Source organism: Balaenoptera musculus, chromosome 4 (assembly GCF_009873245.2).
Source record: "Balaenoptera musculus isolate JJ_BM4_2016_0621 chromosome 4, mBalMus1.pri.v3, whole genome shotgun sequence".
NCBI lineage: Eukaryota > Metazoa > Chordata > Mammalia > Artiodactyla > Balaenopteridae > Balaenoptera > Balaenoptera musculus.
The window spans coordinates 131,365,912-131,390,114 of record NC_045788.1 but is presented as its reverse complement, the minus strand read 5'-3'; the positions used below and the strand labels follow the sequence as shown (position 1 = coordinate 131,390,114).

Genomic DNA, 24,203 nt, shown 5'->3' with positions numbered 1-24,203 from the left:
TTTAGCTCAACGTGGAGCGAGAAGCTGCTTGTTTTCGAGAAGCGAAGCTGATTGGAGCCTGAGGACTCTTCCCTGCTCCTGGGCTGTGGGTCCTTGCTGGGTGAGTGGGCGAGGTGGTGCACTAGTTATCTTTTTAGTCACCAGACTATAGAATAGACTCCTAACTAGGCCCTTTGTTTAAAAAAAAAAAAAAAAAGTTATCAGTAAAGACTTCATTATCCCTTGGAACCCCCTACCTCTGGGATAACTAATCAGCCAGCACAATTTCCTGGAGCTCCAGGCAGGCTGATGAGGGTGAGGGCGCTGAGCTCTCTCAGCAGGGCAGTGGGAGCATCTCAATAGCTGATTTGCCAATTACCTAATTATCTAAGTCAGATAATCGATACGTTTTTTGAAATCTTGCTTGCTTTTTAAAAAATGTTTCTTGAACATTCCAAATTGTTGGCATTCATACCGGGACAGCTTCATGGTTTTCCTGAGCTGCCCTGCAGGCAAGTTGGGTGTGTGCGGGTCAGGGGGTTGAGGAGTGATTGGTCCAGGAGAGGTTGGGAGCAGCGGTGCCCTGTGGGGGTTGCCTGCAGCTACACAGCCCCTGGCTGGACCGACAGGAGCCCCTGGGTTACTTCTCTGCATGATGCATGTCTTCTTTTTTTCTCCCTTTTGGCTCCCAAGGATGTTAATGCGGGCGAGGGTAGCGAGTTTGCCGACAGTGGGATCGAAGGGGCCGCCACCGACACGGACCTCCTGTCCAGGCGATCCAATGCCACCAACTCCAGCTACTCACCCCCCACCGGCCGCGCCTTTGTGGGCAGCGACAGCGGCAGCAGCTCCACCGGGGATGCAGCCCGCCAGGGGGTGTACGAGAATTTCCGACGGGAGCTGGAGATGAGTACCACCAACAGCGAGAGCCTGGAGGAGGCCGGCTCGGCGCACAGCGACGAGCAGAGCAGCGGTACCCTGAGCTCCCCGGGCCAGTCGGACATCCTGCTCACGGCCGCGCAGGGCACAGTGCGTAAGGCCGGAGCCCTGGCAGTCAAGAACTTCCTGGTACACAAGAAGAACAAGAAGGTGGAGTCGGCCACCCGGAGGAAGTGGAAGCACTACTGGGTGTCCCTGAAAGGTGAGGGAGGGAGCGTCCTTCCTGCAGCGCTGGGTACGGCCTGGGCTCCGTGGTGCACCTGTGCAAGTGATGTTCTTCAGTTACGTGGGATTTCTATCTCATGCTAATTTCAAAACTTATGTCGTGGTGGTAAGAATACTTAACGTGAGATCTACCTTCTTAGCGTCGTTTTAGGCGTACGTTACGGTATCGTTGACTAAGGCACGCGGTTGTACAGCACACCTGGAACGTCATCATCTTATCGAGCTGAAACTTTATGTCCCTTGATTAGTCACTCCCCATTTTCCTTTTCCACCAATGTTTGATTTTCTTTACTGTTTCACAGTTAAGCTATTGGAACCTCTCGTCTAGTTTTCTCATATATACAGCTGGTTCCCCTGACAGTTTGAAAGGCTTGAGTTCCAAAAGAATATTTTTTTGGAATCATTCCAAAACATGTGCCTCCCGAAGTGACTGTTTGGGAGGGAAAAATCACTGGTTTGAATCTTATGAAATTGTCATTTTGGGGGTAAAAAATGGTGGAATATTGCTAATTTCATAGGGTTCAACCCAGTGCTTAATGGAATGTCTGAGCCATCTATGTTTGTGAAAAAGTCACTGTTTTATGGTCAGACTTTGACTATTTGAGTGTGTGTGTATATATATAGATATATATCTATATACATGTATATATATCTATATACAATAGTATATCTATATACCATTGTCTTTCTTTTCATTAGTAAGCATAATACTTTTACATCTTGCTATTCATTATCGCTTTACACACACTTTAGAAGTATGTATATGCATTTTTGCACATCTGCATATGTCTTGGTAGTGTAGAAATTGTAACACATTTGTGAGCTCTGTGTCTTAAAAAGAAAAACACTTCTCAAGACCGCTTAGAATCTTTGACACAAGCTGGATTTGAAGCAGGGTTAGTACATGGCAGGATAGGTTAGACAGGTTAACAAGCATGAAGGATGGGTCCAGGAGGAAGAAGCCTGGGCTCGGCTGGTGTGGTGCACCCGTGACTCCATCTGATACTGGATTTCACCAACTGTGGCTGGTGTGGAACAACCAATCCTAGAGGCATGGAACAGCCTAGAGCTCTTGTGCAGTGGTGTAAACCCCCCAGGGACAAGCAGGGTTTGGGTGGGCCCCATTACTAATGCTGCCAGCTGTTGCTTCAGTACCTCGTGAAACAGAAAGGGAGCATGTTAATTAGACTGTAGGTCTTGCTGCATGTCACTGAGACCCACAGTGACAGTGCCTCAAGCAAGACAGAACTTTATTTCCCTTCCACCTAGCAGAGGTGGAGTGTCTAAGAGTGATGGGCTGACTCTTTGCTCTTAAGTCATCCAGAAGCCAGAATTCCTTTTGTCGTTGCTTGACTGTCCCTAGAGCATTGTGTTAGTCTGAATGATTAGGATAGCTCACCAGCGGGTCCAGGTTCCAGCGGAAAAATGGGGGAAGTGGAGGGTGTATCCCTCTGCGCTGAGGGTACAACCTGGAAGTTGCCTGCATCTCTTCTGCTTCCATCGCATTGGCCAGAAATAAGTCCAGCCTAGCTGCAAGGGAGGCAGGGATGGGCCCAACTGAGCACTGGGGTTTCTATTACTGCAGAAGAAAGGGGGTTGTGTGTTTTGGGGACCAACCAGCTGTCCCATAGAGGAGTCTTTCCTCTTGACAGCCGGTGCAGGGCAGCTTTCCCTACTGCCAAGGGCCTGTGTGTCTAATGTTGCTGCATGTTTAGGATGGGATGCCGTCTTTCTCTTCATGTCTAGTTTTCAAGACTTGCTGGGTTATTTCATCTTGTTGCTCCACTTCCAAGGATGTCTTAGGAAGAGTCAGGTTCTTTCTCATGTCCTTTTCTCATTCGGAAAGTCTACCTTAGTGGTTTCAAAGTTTGAATAGATGTGGAATTCTGGCAGCCATAGTGTCTTCTGTGGAAAATCACAGGAATTACTGATATTAAACTTTAAATTTTATTTTCTATGCTAAATCAAATACCATAATACAGTCTATATAAAGTGTATATGAAATTTTGAACACACATGTGAAATAGGAACATTGAATTTGAGCACATTCTATCAGTTTACACATACGCACAGCACACTTTGCTTTTAGTTTTCCATTGTGAATTGGGAAAAGTGTATTTGATGTCATGGTTCTGCTTGTGAAACACAGATGTTCGTTCTGTGGGAGTGTTTTGGAGAACTGCTACTGTTCTTTCTCATGCGGGACCTGCCTTGGCTTAATTTAGAGGCACTACAAGGTCATGTCTGAGGGGCCCTGCTCTCTGCTCCTCCCCTAAATGTCCACACACCACTGGACGCTGCAACCTCTGTTCCCTTTAGCAGCCCATCTTATTGTTCATTTTGTTAACTAATGCTGAATTTTTAACAACATGATTAGAAGACCACCTGCAGTCACGGTCACCTGAGATGCTTCCTGGGTTATATCCATACCTGCCGAATCTCACAGTTTGGAGGTGGGGCGCTGTATTAGTCCCTGTACTAGAGCTGCTATAACAGAGTACCACAGACTGGGAGGCTTAAACAAAAGAACTTTATTTTCTCACAGTCCTGGAGCCTAGAAGTCTCAGATCAAGGTGTCATCAGGTTTGGTGTTTTCTAAGGCCTGGGTTTGCAAATGGCTGCCTTCTTATAGTATCTTCACGTCCTCCCTCTGTACCTGTCTATGTCCAAATCCCCTCTTCTTATAAGGACAGCAGTCATATTGGATTAGGGCCCACCCTTATGACCTCGTTTAATTTTAATTACCTCTGTAAAGACCTTATCTCCAAATACAGCCATATTCGGAGGCCCTGTGTTAGGACTTCGGCATAGGAACTTGGGGGGATATAATTCAGCCCATGACAGGCCCGGAATTTGTGGTTACAGGCTTCCCAGGTGATTCTTACACTAAATATGAGAATAACACTGTTAGTGACGTAGAATAAAAATAATTAGGTGACTTTTTACTTGGGACGTGGAAGCGGGGGTGTTTTGTTTCTGCTCTTCCTTTAGAGAATAAATGATCAAGGAAGGCAAGGTGTGGGTGCTCAGCTCACACACCCATTAGAGGAGGGAGGCTTCACTTTCTTGGTGACCCAGATCTGAGTGACACAATCTGTCAGGATCCAGGCCCAGAGCACAGAGCCGCCGAGTCCTTTGCTTCTTACTCCTGACAGGTCCCATTATATATTGACAAACTCGGGGCTTGTCCTTGCCACTCAAAGGCAGGGCTTGCTGCTGACTTGGGCTTGGATATGGAGAAATAAAAAGCAGAGTACCTGGGAACCGTAGACTAGAAAATTCTCCAAAGATTCTTTCACTTTTGACAGAATAATTAATTTTACAAAAAAAGGTTTTATTTAGAATTACTCTCTGGAGTGTCTCCATCCACAACTGAAAAGCATACAGATTATGTTCAAGTGAAGATGAAGGTAAATGGACCCGTTACCAGGGACCACGTGGTTCCCAGATTTGCTGCTTCTCGTTAGTCTTAAAATTGGAACATGTGGATAATTGAGTACAAGCTGATTTTTAACCACCCACCGTCACGGGCGATTGTAAACCAAAGTTGAAAAATTATGAAAACAGCAATTTGGGAAGACATAAGATGTTCAGTGTGTGGAGGCCCCGTATCCATTATCTATAGGCTTCAGTCTCTGTTCTCAAACTGTGGTAAAGCTGTGTTGCTCTTCTTCTGTTAAGGATCTGTTCATCATTAGTGTAATATTAGTCCTAAGGATTATTTAGAGCAGGGTTTCTCAACCGAAGGCCTATTGACGTTTTCTGGATAATTCTTTGTCATGAGGCCTGTCCTGGGCCTTGTAGGATGTTTAGCAGCATCTCTGTCCGCTACTCACCTCCTTCTGTTCCCCACCCCCAAGCTGTGACGACCAAAAATGTCTCCAGACTTCACCGAATGTCCCTCATTCAGCAAGATTGCCCCACCTCAGGAACCTCGGATTTGGAGGAAAAGGGCCTCCCCTTTCCATTTCTTTTCTTTTTGTGTCTCTGAATCTATGTTAGCTTAAGACATGGAAAGAGGAGGTATAGATGATTCCGAATGTGACCTCTATGTTCCTGTAAAAACTTGAGATCTTCAAAATAACAGGAATTATAAGAAAAATAGGGTCGGGTCAGAGCACTCCGTAAGTATATAATTAAATTATATGTAAGCAACTTATTACTCCAAAACTTAAAAAAATAGAAAACAAAACCCTACTAAAATTACTCTCGTAACATTCCTAATTTCCAACAAGAAATATCACAGAAAACGTACAACCTTAAGAAAAAAAAGTGAATATAACTTGAATGTATTAGAGGAAGAATCGAAACTCCTGAATTATGGAGACAAGGACAATAGTTATAAAACCATGAAATTCAGGAACACTGTGCAATAGACTTTTAGGCAGAGCCCACGGTCAGGCTGTACCAAGGCAAACACTGTGAAACGAGTGGGCCTCGCGTGCCAGCGTGCTGCGTGCAGCTGTGCTGGGGGACATTGCATCCAGCAGCTGTTACATGCTCCTGTGAAATATTACAGGCTAGGAGAAATCGCCTTTGCACTCATGTGACTTTTCCATTGATCCCCATCATTCTACATTGTCAGTTACAAATTTGCTTTACGGAAGTTCATATTGCAGGGGAGTAGATTGTACTTGGAAGTCTTTGTGATTCACATAAACGGTGGCCCTTGCTTGTGGTAAGGAAGATGTTGAAGACGGACCAAGTGGCTTATGTTGAAGTTAAAGAGTCAGAAAGCTGGGCCCAGGTTTCCCCTGAAATGATGACTTGAGAGCAAGTGCTCAGTGAATAATTACTAATAAAGTGTGCCTCATGTGTAGACCATGACGGAGGGTATCTATTGAACCCACCTTGCCACAAATGTAGGAAAGGTTTCTATTGCTCCTGTCTCATTTAGTTTCACAGTATAATTCAGTGTGGACCAGGCCTCTGGCCTCCCCCAGGCCTTCATATGTGTGCCGTGCATTTCCTCTTCCAGGAGGGACAAGGACATGGCTGATCTCTAGAAAAACATTTTATAGAAAAGATCTGAGACTAAAAGTCTGTCATTTCTTTTCTTATCCTGAAAGCACCTAAAGCCAGTGTTATATTTTGTTTTCTCCAAGGGCGTAGTCAAAAAACCCAATAAATTGTGTTCCCTGGTTGCATATCCTGTGAGACGTATTGGGAGGGACTCCAGTGGGACAGAACTGGTGCCGGTCCTCACTCAGCGGTGCTTGCTGTTCAGGCCTGAGGAGCTGAATTTATAGCCACCACTGGCCAGAGGAGCCATCAGACCGCCGTATGCCTGTGAGGATATCTGTCACATTCTAAAACAGGAAGTAAGATCTTAAAGAACTTGAGGGCATGAATGACGAAACTGTGATTTAAGAGTCTTAACACAACATTGTAAATCAACTATACTTCAATTAAAAAAAAAAAAAAAGTCTCTGTCCAAGCCCATCCAAGACTTAGTACAAGCATGGCCCCATTCTCTTTACTTCCTAGGTTTCACACTCATTTCCAGCCCTTTCCTGGTAGCAGGGCACAAGCAACAGTTTCCACTACAGACTTTTTTGTTGCATGAGCACCAGATACTCACACGGACCCCCATTCTGTCTCCTCAGGATGCACGCTCTTTTTCTACGAGAGCGATGGCAGGTCTGGGATAGACCACAATAGCATCCCCAAGCATGCCGTCTGGGTGGAGAACAGCATCGTGCAGGCCGTGCCTGAGCACCCCAAGAAGGACTTCGTCTTCTGCCTCAGCAATTCCCTGGGTGATGCCTTCCTTTTTCAGGTTTGTTGGGCTCCTCCTTTGCAGAGCATTTCAAATCTCTTACCAGATACATCCGTCTCCTGCCCATGTACCTCACCCTGTTTTCCTTTGAGTGGTGGGTTCTATCTTTTGCACATTATAGGAACAAAAACGATGAATGACAAAATAAACGTCTATACTGAGTTCCAGGAATGATTGAACTCACCCAGAGGCCTCCACAGTGAAGCCCGAGGAGGGGTGTGGGTTGAAGGATTTTTCACTGTAGTCTCGATATCATTTGTGTAGCACTTTAGAGAAAGGATCATGAGTTCCTTAATTTAGACATGATTTGCACTGTCAAAATTTTTCATCATAATATGTTCTCTTCTAATATTACTCATAAAGTAAAATCATGACATCCCAGAAATGACTAGCTATACCCAACCAGTTTCTCTTCCTCATCTTTTCAGAACTTCGTACTGAAAGTTCTTGAAGTTTGACGGTTAATTGTATTAAAAAATACTAACCTGCTTATCACTTCAGGGTTAACATTTGCTTCTATAGGGAATCCTTTGAGTTTGGTCAGTTGTGATACACTTTTTGTGGTGTTAGTTACTTGGGCTTTCTTCATTTATTCCCATAATACGGGAATTCCTCAAGACTTTATTCCATGCTTCCTATGTGCTATGTACAGTGATATTGAGAATACCAAGAAGATATTTTGATACAGTTTCTACACTTAAAAATGTTCACATATAATATGGGAGACAGACATTGGAATGAATTGATCTTTATGATGTGGTAAACCTTGACAGTGAATGTTAAAGGAAGAGTGGGGATGAACTGAGTGAAATTGACAGGATATTCCATGCCACAGAGAGAGTTGGAATAAAGGCATGGCAGAGAGTAATAGGTTATTTCACCATGTTTCTGGGTTTGCCCCCTATAGTTATTTCCATTTGGGCAATTAAAGTAAGAAATGTAAAGTAGTAATTTTGTTTGTGAACAGTCAAAAAGCATGTATTTTTTCTTTCTTTCGATCTGTGATGTGAAACACACATAAGGAAGAGTGCACAAACATAAATTTATTGCTCAATGAAGTGTCACAAAGTAACCACCACCCAGGACAAGAATCAGAAGGTTCTAGCACCCTACAACCTTACATGAATACATGCAACTTACTGGTTGAATAGAGTGAACGTGTATTATATTATCTAAGCCAGAACACTTTTGTTCATCTGGGAATGTCTTCATTTCTCCTTCATTTTTGAAGATAGTTTTGCTGGATATAGAATTCTTGATTGACAGTCTTATTTCAGTGCTTTGAAAATATCACCGTATTGCCATCTGGCCCTCATAGATTCTAATGAGAAATCACCTGTTAATCTTAAGAGGATCCCTTTTATAGATAAGTTGCTTTGTTCTTGCTACTTTGGGGATTTTATATTTGTCTTTAAACAGTTTGATTATGATATGTTTAAATATTGATTTCTTTCAGTTTATTATACCTGGAATTCATTGAGTTTCTTGGATGTACTGATGTATATATGTGTTTGAATCACATTTGGAAAGTTTTCAGCTGTTATTTTTTCACATAGTCTTCCTGCTCATGTCTCTTCTCTCTTCTCCTTCTGGGACACCTGTTATGTTTAAGTTAGTATGCTTGATTGTGTCTCATAGATCTCTGAGACTCTGTTCATCTTTCTGTATTCTTTTTTTGTTTTGTTCCTTAGACTGAATAGTATCAGTTGACCTACTTCAAATTCACTGATTCTTTTTTTTTTTGCCAGTTCAAATCTGCTCTTGAGCCCCTCTGTTGAATTTTTCACTTCAGTTATTCTACATTTTAACATTTAACTTTAGAATTTGTATTTGGTTCTTTTTAAAAGAGAATAATTTTTATTTCACTACTGATACTCTCTAATGATTGGAGAGATTACCTTAAGTGCCCAGAAGTAATAAATCTCTTACTCTTTCCCAAGGACCTCTGTATGTACCTCTTCGACACTTAGGCAGTTAGTTTACAGCTCTGCCGTAGTCTTCACCTCTGCTTGCACAGAGCCTCAAGATCAGCCTGAGGGGTGAGCACAGGGTTTTCTGAGCATGTGTACAGTTCTGTGCATGTATGTGACCTTCTAAATTCTGAGGACTATGGATATCTTACTCCCCAGCTTTTCCTAAAGTTTCTCAGTCAACTCTTTTTTGCCCCAACTGTTACCACAACCTCAGGCAACTGTGATATTAAACAGTTGTCACTGATTGCTTTTTACAAACAGGCCTGGAGTAAAGGGTTGTGTACACGAATGAGTTCTGAGTCAAGTCAAATAGCTACAAGCCCTGTGAATGGGGATTTCTTATGCAGTATTAAACAGGTCAGATAATGACTTTTCTGAGAATGGTGTTTTGGGGGAGCTCCAAACCCCTTCTGCCCCCTTCAGTGGCTGTCAGACTGCTGGTTTTCACATGAATGTGGAGATAGAGAGATGATGATGGGAATAGTGCATTAAGATACCCTTATACTTAATATTGTTACTGAGATTCAGCCTTTTTTTTTTTTTTTTTAATAAATGCACCTCAATTAAGTCACAAGACTTAATTTCCAGAGTTCTGAAAAAGTCCATCTTGACAATTTTTGCCAGTGTTGTTATTGCTTTTATGGAGGATCATCTTTTTGAGCTTCTTATTCTCCCCTTGCTTCTGATGGACTCATGAGGACACTTTAGAGACTAGACAATTTTAAGAGTTATAGCAGCACTATTAACAATTACACCAGGATAATAGGCATAAGTTTCAATAGTCCTAGGCTAACTGGGATGTATGGCAACCTTTCCATATGTACATTTGAGTTGACCCCAGTTTGTAGGGATCCTGAGCAGTATTGCTATGAGTATTCATTCTTCTCTCTATGTTCAGGATACATTTGTCCACATTTCTTTTGGTACATACCTAGGACTGGCATTGCTGGGTCATGGGATATATGCACACATTCAAGTCTGCTAGATACTGTCAGCTTCCAAAATTATTGAAATAATTTATGCTCCCATCAGCAGCCTAGGAGAATTCCAGTTCTTCCTCATCCTTGTCCACACGTGTTATTCTCAGATCTTGTTTTTAAAACTGTTAGTGTGAAGTTGAGCACGTTTTTATGGGTTTAATGACCATTTCAATATCATCTTTTGTGAAGTTTTTATTTCAGTCTCCTGCCTATTTTTCCATTTAGCTGTCTTTCTTCTCTTGATGATTCATAGCAGTTTTTTTACATATTTTGTATATCATCTCTTTGTTGATTATATGCATTGCAGATATCCTTTTCCACTAGGTGACTAGCCTTCTACTCTCTTAAAGGTATTCTTTGTTATACCAAAACTTTTAAATTTTAATGTAGTCTCATTTCTCAAGTCTACCTTTCTCAAGCACTCCCTAATGGGTAGTGCTTTGTGTATCCTATTAAAAAAATCTACATGCTCTGTTTCCTGAAAATATTCTTCTATATAACTTATAAACCATTGTGTTTCCAAATCTAGCATAGCTTTTTAGTAATTAATGGGATATCTTGCAAATGAGGAAATGCCTAACTACTCTAATAATAACAACAATAACATTATTATGATATCAGCAGTTATCTTTTACTGCGCCCTTATTGTATGCCACTGCCTTGAAAGTGTTTTACAACGTGAATCCACTTAATTCTTCCAGAAATCAGTGAGTTGGATTGTGTATCCATATTTTGACCAATTGATGTGGATTGTGTACCCCTTTTTGTGAAGCTAAGGCTTACAAAGGCTAATGATTGGATGTCAAGTCACAGTTACTGAGTGTTGGGGCTGGATTCAAACCAAGCCTCTCTTTCGCCAAAGCCCCTTATTGTCTAAGTATATTATTTATCCCATTACTATCACTACTTACCCTAAGAAGAACATGGGCAAGAATCAGTGATTACAGTAAAAAGTGACTTTTTCTCATTCTTAGAATTAAGCCACTCATTGGGAATATTTCAAAACTGTAACTTGATTTTGGCCATTCTTGCCTCATTATACAAGTTAGATGATAATCTCATTGATTTCAGGATACTCTCTTTTTTACCTACACACCCATGATGTGAATTCCTTTTGAAAGGACTTTCCTGGCCATAAAATTGCTAATAGAATCTGAATACCCATTAGGTCACATTGAATACAATTCTTTTGTGGCAACATAGGACCTTATTCATGAAAACCTCTGTGTCCTCTTGTTTTGGTGAAATTGTTATGCTATTTACGTGGGATAGAGCACAAAATGAACCTTTTCAGAGGAAATTACTGCTCTTTGGGATCCATGGGGCGTTTTCTACCTTCTACTTGTTGTAATCCACATGACTCTGTAGGGGCTGAATTTGAAAGGAACCTGTGTGTGTAGGGGGTGAGGCTAAAGCGAGGGAGATCAAGCACGATTATGGAAATAATTTGTAGGTTATTCCAGCCCCAGGGCTCAGTTCAGTGCACACAGTTTCCAGAGCTCGTATGCTTCTGATCTGATGCTGTTATTCAGATTCGCCCATGGAAAGGAGATTCATGTTACCAGCAGAAGTAGAAAAGGGGTTTTGTGTGCCGGATGGGGGTGGGAATGGGCATGAATGTTAGAGCAGCTTATATAGAAGAAGTGCTACCCTGTCTGCAAAGGGAGGCTATAGCTCCTGCATTTAAACTATTTTAATTAGCGTTCTTCCCTCCAACTGGAAGCCAGAAATAGCACCCATCACCTACAAAGTACCGTTTCCTCTCGGCCCTCTCTTCATCCATTACGGGAGGAGGTTACATACAATTCCAAAAAGCTCAGTGACTTTTATGGTAACGTATCCTAATATTAGTTTTAAATTCCTATATTAAATGCCTTGGGAACATAGTTAGCAGGCAGAGTAAGAATGATGCCTGATTGCGTAGAAAATCAAATGCAATTATATATCTAAAGAAGTGTAGAAAATATTATCTCTAAGGGGTCATTGCCTTTCCATAGAATGTTTCTTATCATTAAGAATGTCACTTGTGGGGCTTCCCTGGTGGCGCAGTGGTTGGGAATCCGCCTGCCAATGCAGGGGACACGGGTTCGTGCCCCGGTCCGGGAGGATCCCACATGACGCGGAGCGGCTAGGCCCGTGAGCCACAACTACTGAGCCTGCGTGTTTGGAGCCCGTGCTCCACAACAAGAGAGGCCGCGATAGTGAGAGGCCCGCGCACCGCAATGAAGAGTGGCCCCTGCTCGCCACAACTAGAGAAAGCCCTCACACAGAAACGAAGACCCAACACAGCCATAAATAGATAAATAAATAAATAAATTTATTAAAAAAAAAAAAAAGAATGTCACTTGTATGAGGCTACAGCATGCATATATATATATATATATATATAATTTTTTTTTTTTTTTTTGCTGATCCCAAACTCCTAATTTTTATAGCATGCATATTTTAAAAAGACCCTTTTAAAAAAAGAATAGTATTTATATCTTTATGTTGAGTTGGGGATTGGATGTGATAATGCAAGTCAGGTGTCTGATAGCAAATGCTCAATAAATGTTATAGTTAGCATTTTAATTATAAGAAAAAGAGACTAGTTCCCCAAGTATCTTTACAGAAGTTGAGTGTGGCTTCTCTGTGAAAAGTCTAAGGCTTTGAGTTTTATCATGCTCTGGGGAATTATATTCAAGTGCCACATCTGGTTCTATGTGTCAGACTTGATGAAGGTCATTAGCATATGCCCTGGACAAGGGCAGCCAGATTAGGAAAAAATCTGGAAATTCTCTTTCACAAGGAGCATCAAGTGGACTTGGTAGAAAAGACTTTAGAAAGGATTTAGTATCTTGGACTTGAGTAGATTAACATCCAGCCTCCCTCGTAAGTAGGCACCATCTCTGCAAGGCCCCCGACAGCTGGTCAGCCTGGACAGCTGGACAGCTTCCATCCCTGGGAAGCTCCCAGCTCTTTAACCATCTACTTTGTTAGTTGGCTCCAAGTTCTAGAAAGTTCTTCGCCATGTTGAGATAATACGTTCTTTCTGGTGACTTTTGCCATTTCCCTTTGCTTCCATATTCTCCCCCAGAGTTTAAAGTAAGCCTTTCCTGCTTATTCTTTCTCATAACATTCTAAATACTTGAAAACAGCTCTCATTTCCCTCCGGCATGTCTCCTGTTTAGGTCTCCCTGCTTGAGGTTTCCGAGCCAGTCTCCCTATGATTCAGTTCCTCTCCTTGAGGTTCTCCCTTGTAATCGTGTTCCAGAACCTGATACCCTGTCAGGTTCCGCCCTGTGCCGCCTGCATTTAGGTTCCTGTTCCTCTCATTTCCTCCATGATGCTAGTGTCAATTCCTTAATTTATTAGAAACCACAACAAACGGTTGACTCATACCCAGCTTGTGGTCTATGAAACCCTCAGCATCAAGGTCTTCTCCATCTTATTTTAATAGATTTTTTGAAAAGTCCAAATGCAGAACTTAGATTTACCTCTTTGAAATTTTGTCTTTGTGGTTTTCGTCCTTCTAATGATATCATCTAGGATCTTAATTTGATCTTCCCTGATGTTTATATCCCTCCTAACTTAGAGTTATCTACAGATATGACAAACTTAATGTTTGGTCTGTATTCTCTTTGTTAAGTGTTGACTTGGTCTCTAGCTAAAGTCCTGTTTTCTCATCACTGTAGATCATTTCCCTGCCTCTCACCAGCCACTTTAGAAATATTTACCTTTGGTTTTGGCATAAGTTAGTTGTGAAGAAGGGTCACCGATGACATGTGTGGAACTCCAGGCCAAATTTTTTAATCTCTGTAAAGAATTGGACTCAACCCAGATCATCTTGTCAGCACCATTCTGGTGGCTCAGTCTCATGCCATCTGGTGAATGAAATAGCAGATATGACCCACGAGCCATAGACTCAAGTTCAAGAGCTCCTTAGGGCATCTTATTAATGCCCCATTTGGGATAGAGGATCAGAGAGCTCCCTGAAGGAGAGAAAGTGAATGGGGTCCCTCCTGGACTCTGCCCATTCTCGGTACCAGAGGGGGCCTTTTCAAAGGATGAGGTGCCATTGGCCCTGCTCTAAGGAGAGTATTGTAGGAGAATATGGATGTTGAAGTGCAAAATGATGCACAGCGCTGGTAATTGTTTGCAGTGCATGCCCTACTATTAGTGTGTTCAGAGGTTTCTCCACATATGTTAAAAGTACAGCGCAGAGATATAATTGTGGCTGAGTTAGATTTTAACATATAATTTGTATACTGTTAGGTATCATCCAAATAATGTTACTAACAGTATTCCTCTTCCTTTTTACAATATTTTAAATTTGTAATTAAGTCAGTATGAACAGATAGCTTCATTTATTTATTTATGTATGTAATTGAAGTATAGTTGAGTTACAATGTTGTATTTGTTTCAGGTGTACGGCAAAGTGATTCAGTTATATATATATATATTATATATATATATTCTTTTTCAGATTCTTTTCCATTATAGTTTATTACAAGATGTCGAATATAGTTCCCTGTGCTACACAGTAGAACCTGGTTGTCTATCTAATTTATATGTAATAGTTTGTATCTGCTAATCCCAAACTCCTAATTTATCCCCCTGCCCCCTGCTGCCTTTCCCCTTTGATAACCATGAGTTTGTTTTTCTATGTCTGTGAGTCTGTTTCTGTTTTGAACACATAGTTTTAAATAATTCAATTAACCTTAAAAGAATTAAAGTGAAATTCTCTTCCCATACTTCCTTACCCTCTCTTCCAATCCTCACTCCCTTAAGCAACTGTACTCCACAATTTTAACTGGTTGTGTTTTCTGTTGTTTTGTTTTGTTTGTTTGCTTTTTCTTGCATTTACCCCCATTTCTCATCAATATGCTTATACTGTTACTGACCAGGATTCTTGGACTCCTTAATCAATAGAAATTGGTTAAGAGGCCAGATGAGAAGTTCTGGCAAGGCTTTACTGGGACTTGAGCGGCAACATCAGGGAGAGAAACAAGAAACAGTTTCCCTTGCTCACTCTCTGAAGGGGGGCAAGCTTGACCCTTAAATGGGGTGAGGGTGGGGATGGATTGGGGGGTCGGGCAGGAGGGGTGGTTTGCCCACCCCTTTGGTGGTGCTATGTGCAGGGATCGTGCACAGTACCCTGCTTTTGCTCCTGACACCTCAAAAGTGGCAGCTGGGTTTTTGGTCTTTTTGTATCCTATTGTTCATAATTTGCTCCAAGTGCACTTGTATGCAGTTATTTTTAGTCCCTTATAGTTACTTTGTATTCTATTGCTGGTGGAGATGTTTGTCCAGGTGCAAGTACTGCAGCAAAGGGTCCCAGGTCCCAGCCTGTCTCAATACTATTTCTTAACTGACCTTAGACATGAACTACTGATGTTCTGTTATGATAAATGAATATCTATCTGTATTATATACACATTCTCCTTTCCTCATCTTCTATATGGTTGCATGAAAATTTGGGGTTAAATTGGTAGTCCCTTTTATGCTGTTTTGATGTCACCGTGCTGTATGACCGTATAAATAGCATTAGCTGCTGAGCCAAATAGTGTACTATCATTTTATTTCCTTTCTTGAACAACATTTTGTTTTTTGCCCGTAGTTAATGATTATCTTTTTTTTTTTTCCTGCTTAATTTGCTTATTTCTGGTTACTTCACAATATTTTCTAAATCTCCAATTCATTAAATAGTTGATCAGTACTGTTTTTTTCCCCTGGAGCCTGCCCTCCCCTGGCCCTGTATCCTCCTGCTTCAATCTTGTCTCTCTCTAGGCCTCATGCGTAACAGTCACTGTGTTAACTCATCCATGTGCTTTGGTGTCTGCCTTTTATGCTGGAGGCTTTCATCACATGTCTGGTGATCCTTAGTTGTCTGACCACATTTAAGTATGAGATACCAAAGAAGTGCTTGGATCTCATCAGTGCACATTGTCATCTGCTGGGGGCTATGACAGCATGAACAGATTGGGAGGCCTTTTGTGGAGTGGGTCCAGTTGATAATATTTGTTGGCCTTTTCTGGGGGCTACTCAGCTTTGCCATGGCCACTCAGTGGGTCAGGTTTCCCTGTACTCCTTTGTTTGCAGTAAACAGTTCCTTCTTTTTTTGTGTCTGGCTTCCTGGAGTCTGGAGCCTTCTTATTCTTGAAAGAGTTCACCTTGGGTGGGTGAGAGGTTGGGAGGTAAGGGTGGGAGTGGTGCCCAGTTACATGACTTTCTCCAGTGGATGAGAGGAGCCCCAGATTACAATTATGGGGTCATATCTGTCATTCTCTTTATAGGTATTAACACTGATGGTTTAATTAAGTCTTGCATAAATAAAACTCTAAAATGTGTTAAGCAGAGGACCAATGAGAAAAAAGACTTTTCAGGAACTCACACAGGAACTTCATTCCCACCTAGCCTCTTAAAATTAATGCATAACTTTATTCCTTCTCCTTTTTGTTCTTTTAAAGTGGAAAAAAGAAGTTCAACCTACTTTACAATTATTCTTGTCCTTCTATAAACTCAAATTATCTGACATTTTACTTTCCTAGATCTGGCATATGTTCTCTAGTACCTCTCTTGTTTCAAATGAATTTCCCTTTTCCTGCCACTCACGTAAATCATTGATTATCTGGAATCACGAAGTATCCTCCATTCAGTTGGATAATTGAAGCTGGATCTATTTAAATACATAATGAAGCCCTGTGCTTCATCTTAACTGTGCGCTCAAAGGGGCTCTTATGCAAAATGCACTTTTTGCTGATTATGTTCCTCTGTCAGCAGGAACTTTGCTTATTCCCTTCACTGAACTTTATACAGTATTTATAGCATCCCCAGCAGGCAAAAAGGAAGCAGCACACAATTCACTCTCTCTACCTGTCTCCTGCTGTTTGTTTAGTGGAAAGTGATGCATGTGGAAGAAGTTGAGAGGGTACCACTTGGTGGTCTCTCCTTCCTGCCTTTTTGACCACTGGATTCTGATGGAGGGTGCTGGAGTGGACCTGGTATCCCTAATTAAACTTGCCTGGTTCGAGAAGGTGATGCAAGGTTGGCGGCTTTGAAAAGCTTTTTCTAGCATGTCAGAGTTTAAATCCTGGTGTGGCCACACTGGAGAACACTGTATCAAGTTAGTGGTCTGCTGTGATCAGCTCAGAAGTGTTAAGCCTGCAAACGGCTAGGAACTGTTTGAAGAGTTGTCTCTACTTAACCTGCTGTTGACAGCAGTCAGCGCAGTCTTTGCCCACCCTCTCCGTCACACGTAGCCCGTGTATGCCGCTGCCAAAGGACAGACTCTGCTGAAAAGCTCATTTAGTGAATTGTCCTTCTTAGAAATTGATTTGTCCTAATGGTAGAGAATGGCAGAGACCGCTGTTTTATTTAGGCAGGACAGTAGGAGCAAAAATTCTCTCTAATGGAACTGCCTTCAGCCTCTGACAGGTTTTAAAAGCAGTTGGAAGCTTGAGCGTACTTAATGGTTAAAAGGCTGATGGCTAAATTTTTCATAACGTTGTGATCATACTTTTCTAAACATCTTTCTCTAGGTTATGAGACTTGGTATGTTTTTTCCCCTTCTTTTTATGTTATCTTATTTAAAAATTTTTAAGTTGTGCTAAAATATACATAACATACCATCTTAACTGTGTCCAAGTGCACAGTTCAGCGGCATTAAGTGCATTCAAGTTGTTGTGTGCCCATCACCACCATCCATCTCCAGAGCTCTTTCCATCTTGTAGAACTGAAACTCTGTACCCATCGAACTCCCCATTTTCCTCTTCCCCTAACCACTGGCAACCACCATCTTCCTTTCTCTTAAATAAATAAATTCCAGGATAGCTACACCTTTCAAAGGATGTTTAGCTTCATCAACTGATATGTTTCCTTCATTTCCACCTCTTAAGTGGGAGGCAAACATAAACTCTCTGACATGAGAATGGGGTGTGTTGCCCTTGGCTGAGTTTGAGGAGAATCTCACAGGCGGAAGGAAGAAGGGACTCTCTTTACATTAAGTGAAGAGACCAAAAAGCTGTTGTTCTGCAGAACCTATCAGCTTGTGGCTCCTCTTGGAGGGTAACTGTATTATACAGACTCTTATTTAAAAAACATCACTTATTTTGAAATGGAATTCTTACTTTGCTAGTGTATCAGTCAGGATGGGTTAGATTATGCTGCAGTAAGGAGCAACCCTCACATCTCCATGGCTTAACATACCTTTTCATTCCGGCCATGTGTCTGTAGGACATTGGCTATGAAGCTCTTCTCATCCTAGACACTTAGGGACCCAGGCTGACAGAAGCTCCATCTGGCCCCACAATTCCAGGACTGTAAGCAAAGAGACAAGAATAGGGTGAATCAGGCTTTTGTTTACTAGTAACACATGGTGCTTCTCCTCAGATTCATTGGCCCCAGCCAGGTGACATAGCCACACCTAACTTCACAGGGAGCAGGAAAATTCCATCCCTCTGTGTCCCTAGGGAGAGCTCAAAAGGAGTGGGCAACACTAAAAACCCCACAGCTAGGCTTTTAGAGCAATTGGTGAGAGCTGGGGGGGCGGGGCTCTGGAGTGGTGTGCGTAGCATATTAAAAAAAATTTTTTTAAAGAATAGGATTGGGCTTCCCTGGTGGCGCAGTGGTTGAGAGTCTGCCTGCTAATGCAGGGGACACGGGTTCGAGCCCTGGTCTGGGAAGATCCCACATGCCACGGAGCAGCTGGGCCCGTGAGCCACAGCTACTGAGCCTGCGCGTCTGGAGCCTGTGCCCCGCAACGGGAGGGGCCGCGATAGTGAAAGGCCCGCGCACCGCGATGAAGAGCGGTCCCCGCACCGCGATGAAGAGTGGCCCCCACTTGCCGCAACTAGAGAAAGCCCTCGCACGAACCAAAGACCCAGCACAGCCAAAAATAAATAAATAAAACCCTACTACCAATAAAAAAAAAAAAGAAAAAAAAAAAGAAAAAATCCCTTTAAAAAAAAAAAAAAAAAAGAATAGGATTGACGGAGATCAGGGTTTATAATAAATGACCGTGTCATCTCTAACTTTACCGGGCTTTAGTTTCTTCATCTGTAAAATCATCCCCTGGACCCCTTCTAGATGAATATATTTATTGAAAATATTAAGTTTGTAACTTGTATTTAGCAGAGTTTGTATCAGGAGTTTTAAGCTCTTTCTAACTGTTCCTCAGATATTATGTCAGGGTTGTAGGTATTTACTTTTCTTCCCCTGTGGAGGGGGCGGGAGAGGGGAGGGAAGGCAGAGCTGAGTGAGGATCGTCTTGGGGGAATAGATACTGACCTCTCACTGAGCACTGATGGACCAGCTGTTTTTACTGGAGACACATCCTCTCCTCATTAGTGACATGCTACCTCTGCATGGATTCCATCTGAAACACCCCCCAGTATCCTTTTCACATGGGTGAAAACACCAGCTCCCTTCACATCTAAAAGCTCCTTGTTTCCATGGAGCTGTGCATACAAAGGGGAAAAGCATATTTTGGCTCAGGGGACTAGCTGTTTATCAGATGCTGCCAGGCACTTTAGAGGACAAAGAAGTGATGCTGGAAAAGGTCATGCTGTTGGGAACTTCCACTACAACCTTGCAGTGACAATTTTTCCTGAAAAATAGACTCTGAAGGGTAATCTTTTTTTAAGATAGTTATAGAAAAATTATGCTTAAATATTAGGGTACTATATCTTGGAAGGATCTTTTTAAAACTTTCTATTAAAGGATAACATATACACAGAAAAGTACACATCTTGATGATGTTTCACAAGCTGGGCACACCCGTGACATAACACTGACATAACCAGCGCCCTGATCAAGAAGCAGAATGTGGCCGGCACCCCAGAGACCTCCCTGTGCTTCCTTCCAGATGCTACCCCTCTCCCCACAATTCCCATCAAACAACTCTTCTCACTTCTAACTGTGTACGTTAGTTTTGCCTGTGTTTGTACTTTATATAAATAGAGTCTTATAGTCTATACTCTTCCGTGTCTGGCTTCTTTTCCTCAATGTTATGTGTGTGAGATTTATCCATATTGTAGTGGGTAGTTACTGGTCTTTCATTCTCGTTGCTGTGTAGTATGGCCCTGTGTGATTATACACATTATTCATTCATTCTCCTGTAGACAGGTGTTGGGATAGTTTCTAGTTTTGTCCATTGCAAGTTGTACTGCTGTGAACATTTTGGGACATATATTTTGGTGAGCACAGGAATGCATTTCTGTTGAGAATATACCCACGAACGCATTTCGGGGGTCACAAGGTGTGCATAGATTCCACTTTAGGAGGTAGTACCAAATAGTTTTCCAAACCAGTTATACCAGTTTACTCTCCAGCAGCTCATAAGAACTCTGGTTGCTCCATATCTTCATCAGCACTTGGTATTTTCTTCTTGGAAGTTTTTCTTTCAGAAAAGAATCCTTACTTGATTGTTTTCCCATCTGAACTGATTCCTTCTCTAATAAATTTTAGAAAGTGGGGGGAAGGGGGTGGTGAATAACCCCATCTGGCAGAATACCCACTGATGCCGAGGCACGGAGAGACAGCAAACGTTTTAGTTGCACCAGGCAGGAGGAAGCATGGTGTTTATATGTTGGGGGATCTTAAACTCTGTGTTTTTCTTGAATAACTTTAAAGTGATACACAAAGACAAAATGTAACGTAGTTACTTTCCAAGAGGAGGTTAAATATTAAGAATTCAAAGTGGAGTTTTTAACGCTCAAAGAATTAAAGGGGGGAATGGGGGGTGAAATGGATAAAGGTAGTCAGTTATAAGCTTCCAATTATAAGATGATTAAGTCCTAGGTGTGTAGTGAAAAAAAAAAAAAGATGAATCTCATATACACACATTGCATTTTTTCCTAACTTTCTCTACCTACAAGTGTTTACCTTTGACTTCCAATGTCTTTATCTCTTCTTCTTTTCCCACTCAGTCCTCACAAAATGATTCCATTTGCTTTATCAGGTGGTACTTCTGCTGTTTCTTTAGGAGAATGTCTAGCTATTGAAGTCTTCTTTAGATACAGGCAAATATTTTGTTGTAAACATAACAACTGCCAGATTGTCTAGGTTTGTCCAGTGTGTGGTGTCTCTGCTGGCAGACACCATTTGTAACATTTGATGCAGTTTCTTTTGTGGAATATGATGAGACTCAGAAATAATATAGACACCTGCGGTGGTGCCTTCACTTAAATTTCAGTCATGTGGGTGGGGTCCTGTTAATAGAATTTTGTTTGCAAACCATGGCTCAAATGAGTCAGGAAACTAAGAAGATGCATCAGAGGGAAAAAAAAAATAACAGTGTTTTGTGCGTGAAAAATGATGCCGTCAGCTACTTTAATATTGAAGTAGCCAAATAGACCCTTTGTTCAGATGAGCTAACTTCTGAGCATTTACTAAACTTCTCTAGGTTTGAGGCAATACTCATTAATTGAGTTCCTAAAGAATTAATCATGGCACATTGTTACACATGAGCTATCCCCCCAACTTTTGCCTTTCAGAACACTGTGAGTCACAGCAAGCCCACTTTGAGGTTACCTGCCCATTGGTGGGTGTTACCCAGCATTGTCTTTAAATCCCCTTTGACCTGGTCATTCTTAGTGGCTGGGATCCTGCTGAGTGGTTGCTATGCCTAGACACTTCCCTAAGCCGGTATTGCTTCTCACTCCTTGAACTACCTTCCCAGCCCTAGTTTTGTCATGGCTGCTTGGCTCTGGCAGGGGACCTGTGGATTGAGGTCACTGTGCTTCACTGGGGGAAGGTTTGTTGCATCTTCCTTGGCCAATAATATCCCTTGGCCTCACTCTCACCATGGAACTGACCAGTCCTCTCTGGAAACTGACCTGTGCTTCATAGCAACCCACTTAACTGGAAACTAAGCTGTCTGTATAGGATTATCACATATATAAGTATTTTAGTGCAAACTACCATAGACTGGGTGGCTTAGAAACATTGTGGAGGCTGGAAGTCTGAGATCAGGGTGGAAGCATGATTGGGTTCTGGTCAGGCCCATTCTGTGATTCATAGATGGCTGTCTTCTTGTTGTGTCCTCACATGGTAGAAGGGAGCTAGCTAGCTCTTTGGCTTCTTTCTTAGAAGGGCACTAATCCCCTGTATGAAGGCTCCACCCTCATGACCTAATTAGCTCCCAAAGGCCCCACCTCCTAATACCATCACACTGGGGGTTATGATTTCAATGTTTGAATTGGGGGGGGGCGGGGACACAAATGTTCGGTCCACTGCAACAAGTGAGTTCAGTAAGTACATTGGGTGAGCAGACATGGTGGCCACATTCCCATCAGCTGTTGGGGGCTGGGGGTTGGGTGGGGGGGTTGATGTCTGACCTAAGACTAACTTCTTTTAGGTGTTCTCTGAAGGAGGAGTTCAGAAAGGTTAGCCTTCCTCATGGGGTGTCTAGACCTGCCTCCTTGACGCCCAGCCATGGCTTGTCTGGAAATGCACTGGTTTGTCTATGATAACCTGAGAGGTGGCTGTTTCTTCTTGGCCCCCACCTCCCCCATCACAGACCACCAGCCAGACGGAGCTAGAGAACTGGATCACTGCCATCCATTCTGCCTGTGCAGCCGCTGTCGCAAGGCACCATCACAAAGAAGACACGCTCCAACTGCTGAAGTCGGAAATCAAAAAACTGGAACAGAAGATAGATATGGACGAAAAGATGAAGAAAATGGGCGAAATGCAGCTGTCTTCAGTCACTGATTCAAAGAAGAAGAAAACTATATTAGATCAGGTAATTGTTCTTCCGTGTTTAGACGTGGGCGTAATCCTTAGGTCTTGAAAGTTTTTCTGCTGCCTTGGAATCGAGAAACATTATCGGTTATCTCACTGTCAGCCTGTCATCCCGACTGCTAAATTCTTTATTGTGACTGTCAGTTTTCCTCACCCGTTGTTCACAGTTGATTGTTATGAACTAAAGGGAACAATATTAAATTGAATGAAAGACAGAAATCTAATAGCAGAGCCCACCTGCTCCCACCAATGGCTTGCTGTTCTTGGGGATCTGTGTAATTGGAAAGTCTGCAATTTCATTCCCTGCGTTATCAGGTTAACTTGGTGCTTAGCTGTGATGGGGATTCGTTCCTGACTCCTCAATAAATTTAGACTTCTAAGTTTAGGGGAAAGGTAGAGTGTGTTTTAAAAATATATGTATAATTGCTGTATATGTGCACAAGTATGTTTCATGCTGAAAAGGAAAGATTTCGTGAGATAAGAGAGGACATTTTTGCCTTCCATTTAGTTGTTTTAAAGTCAGTGATAGCCACCTAGTAACACTTTGAAACTTTGCCTAATATGTTGGGAAATAATTATGTGAATAAATACTATTTAAATAATTGACCAGCATGTGATCTTCCATATTTCTTCTCTGTCTATTCTTTCCCTTTATTACCCGGTACTGTATTTTTTTTAAACAGAGGTAAAATTCACATAACACAAAATTAACCACTTTAAAGCGTACAGTTCAGTGGCATTTAGTACATTTACAGTGTTGAGTAACCACAACCTCTGTCTAGTTCCAAAACATTGTCATCTACCTCAAAAGGAAACCCCATACCTTTTAAGCTGTTGTTCCCCTCTGCCCCGGCATTCTGTCTCTATGGATTTACCAATTTCAGATGTTTCATATAAATGCACTTGCATAATATGTGACCTTTTGTGTCTCACATCTTTCAGTTAGCATAATGTTTTGGAGATTGATCCACATTTCAGTATGTATACTTCATTCCTTTTATGGCTGAATATTATTCCATTGTATGTATACACCACAATTTGTTTACGCATTCATCTGTTGATAGACGTTTGGGCTGTTTCCATTATTTGACTGTTGTGAATAGTGCTATGGATATGTGTTTACACTAACACTGTATTTTAAGTTGAAGTAAAAAGGTAGATATCAACCATTAATCAATAACCACATCATAGCTAACATCTCTGAGCCTTCACTATATGCCAGACCCAGGTCCCACACTTATTCTTGCATTATCTTATTCAACCATCACATCAGCCTCAGGAGGTAGGTATTATTTTGCCATTTTGAAAAATGTGGAAATATCTTGGATATATCCTCTGGTTGGAACTATGTATTCCAGAGTCTGGGTCTACACCATCTAGTTTTCCACTGTCCCACCCTGTACTCTCTACCACCCACCTCTTCGCAAAAGCTCTTGGCCTATTTGCCTCTGATTTTGAAATCACCTCGCTTTTCTTCTTCTCTGTCTTCCTATGAAAAACCACCTCTTGGTAAGTCATATAATTTTCCAGTGCTGGAAATCCTCCATTTTTTTACGTCTTCTGCCTTGGGTTTGTGGTCCAGAGCCTGGAGCTAATGGACCTATC

At 41.9% G+C, this 24,203-nt stretch overlaps 1 protein-coding gene across 5 annotated transcripts in view; it reads left to right on the top strand.

The window, feature by feature from the left end:
• The window catches only part of TIAM1 (TIAM Rac1 associated GEF 1), a 391,451-nt gene that overhangs the window by 271,218 nt on the left and 96,030 nt on the right, over positions 1-24,203 (top strand). For all 5 annotated transcript variants that reach the window (XM_036850153.1, XM_036850151.1, XM_036850154.1 and 2 more), the window contains 3 exons: positions 673-1,120; positions 6,750-6,922; positions 22,375-22,599. In XM_036850153.1, coding sequence (XP_036706048.1) covers positions 673-1,120; positions 6,750-6,922; positions 22,375-22,599 — 846 coding nt within the window. The remainder of the gene's footprint in view (positions 1-672; positions 1,121-6,749; positions 6,923-22,374; positions 22,600-24,203) is intronic.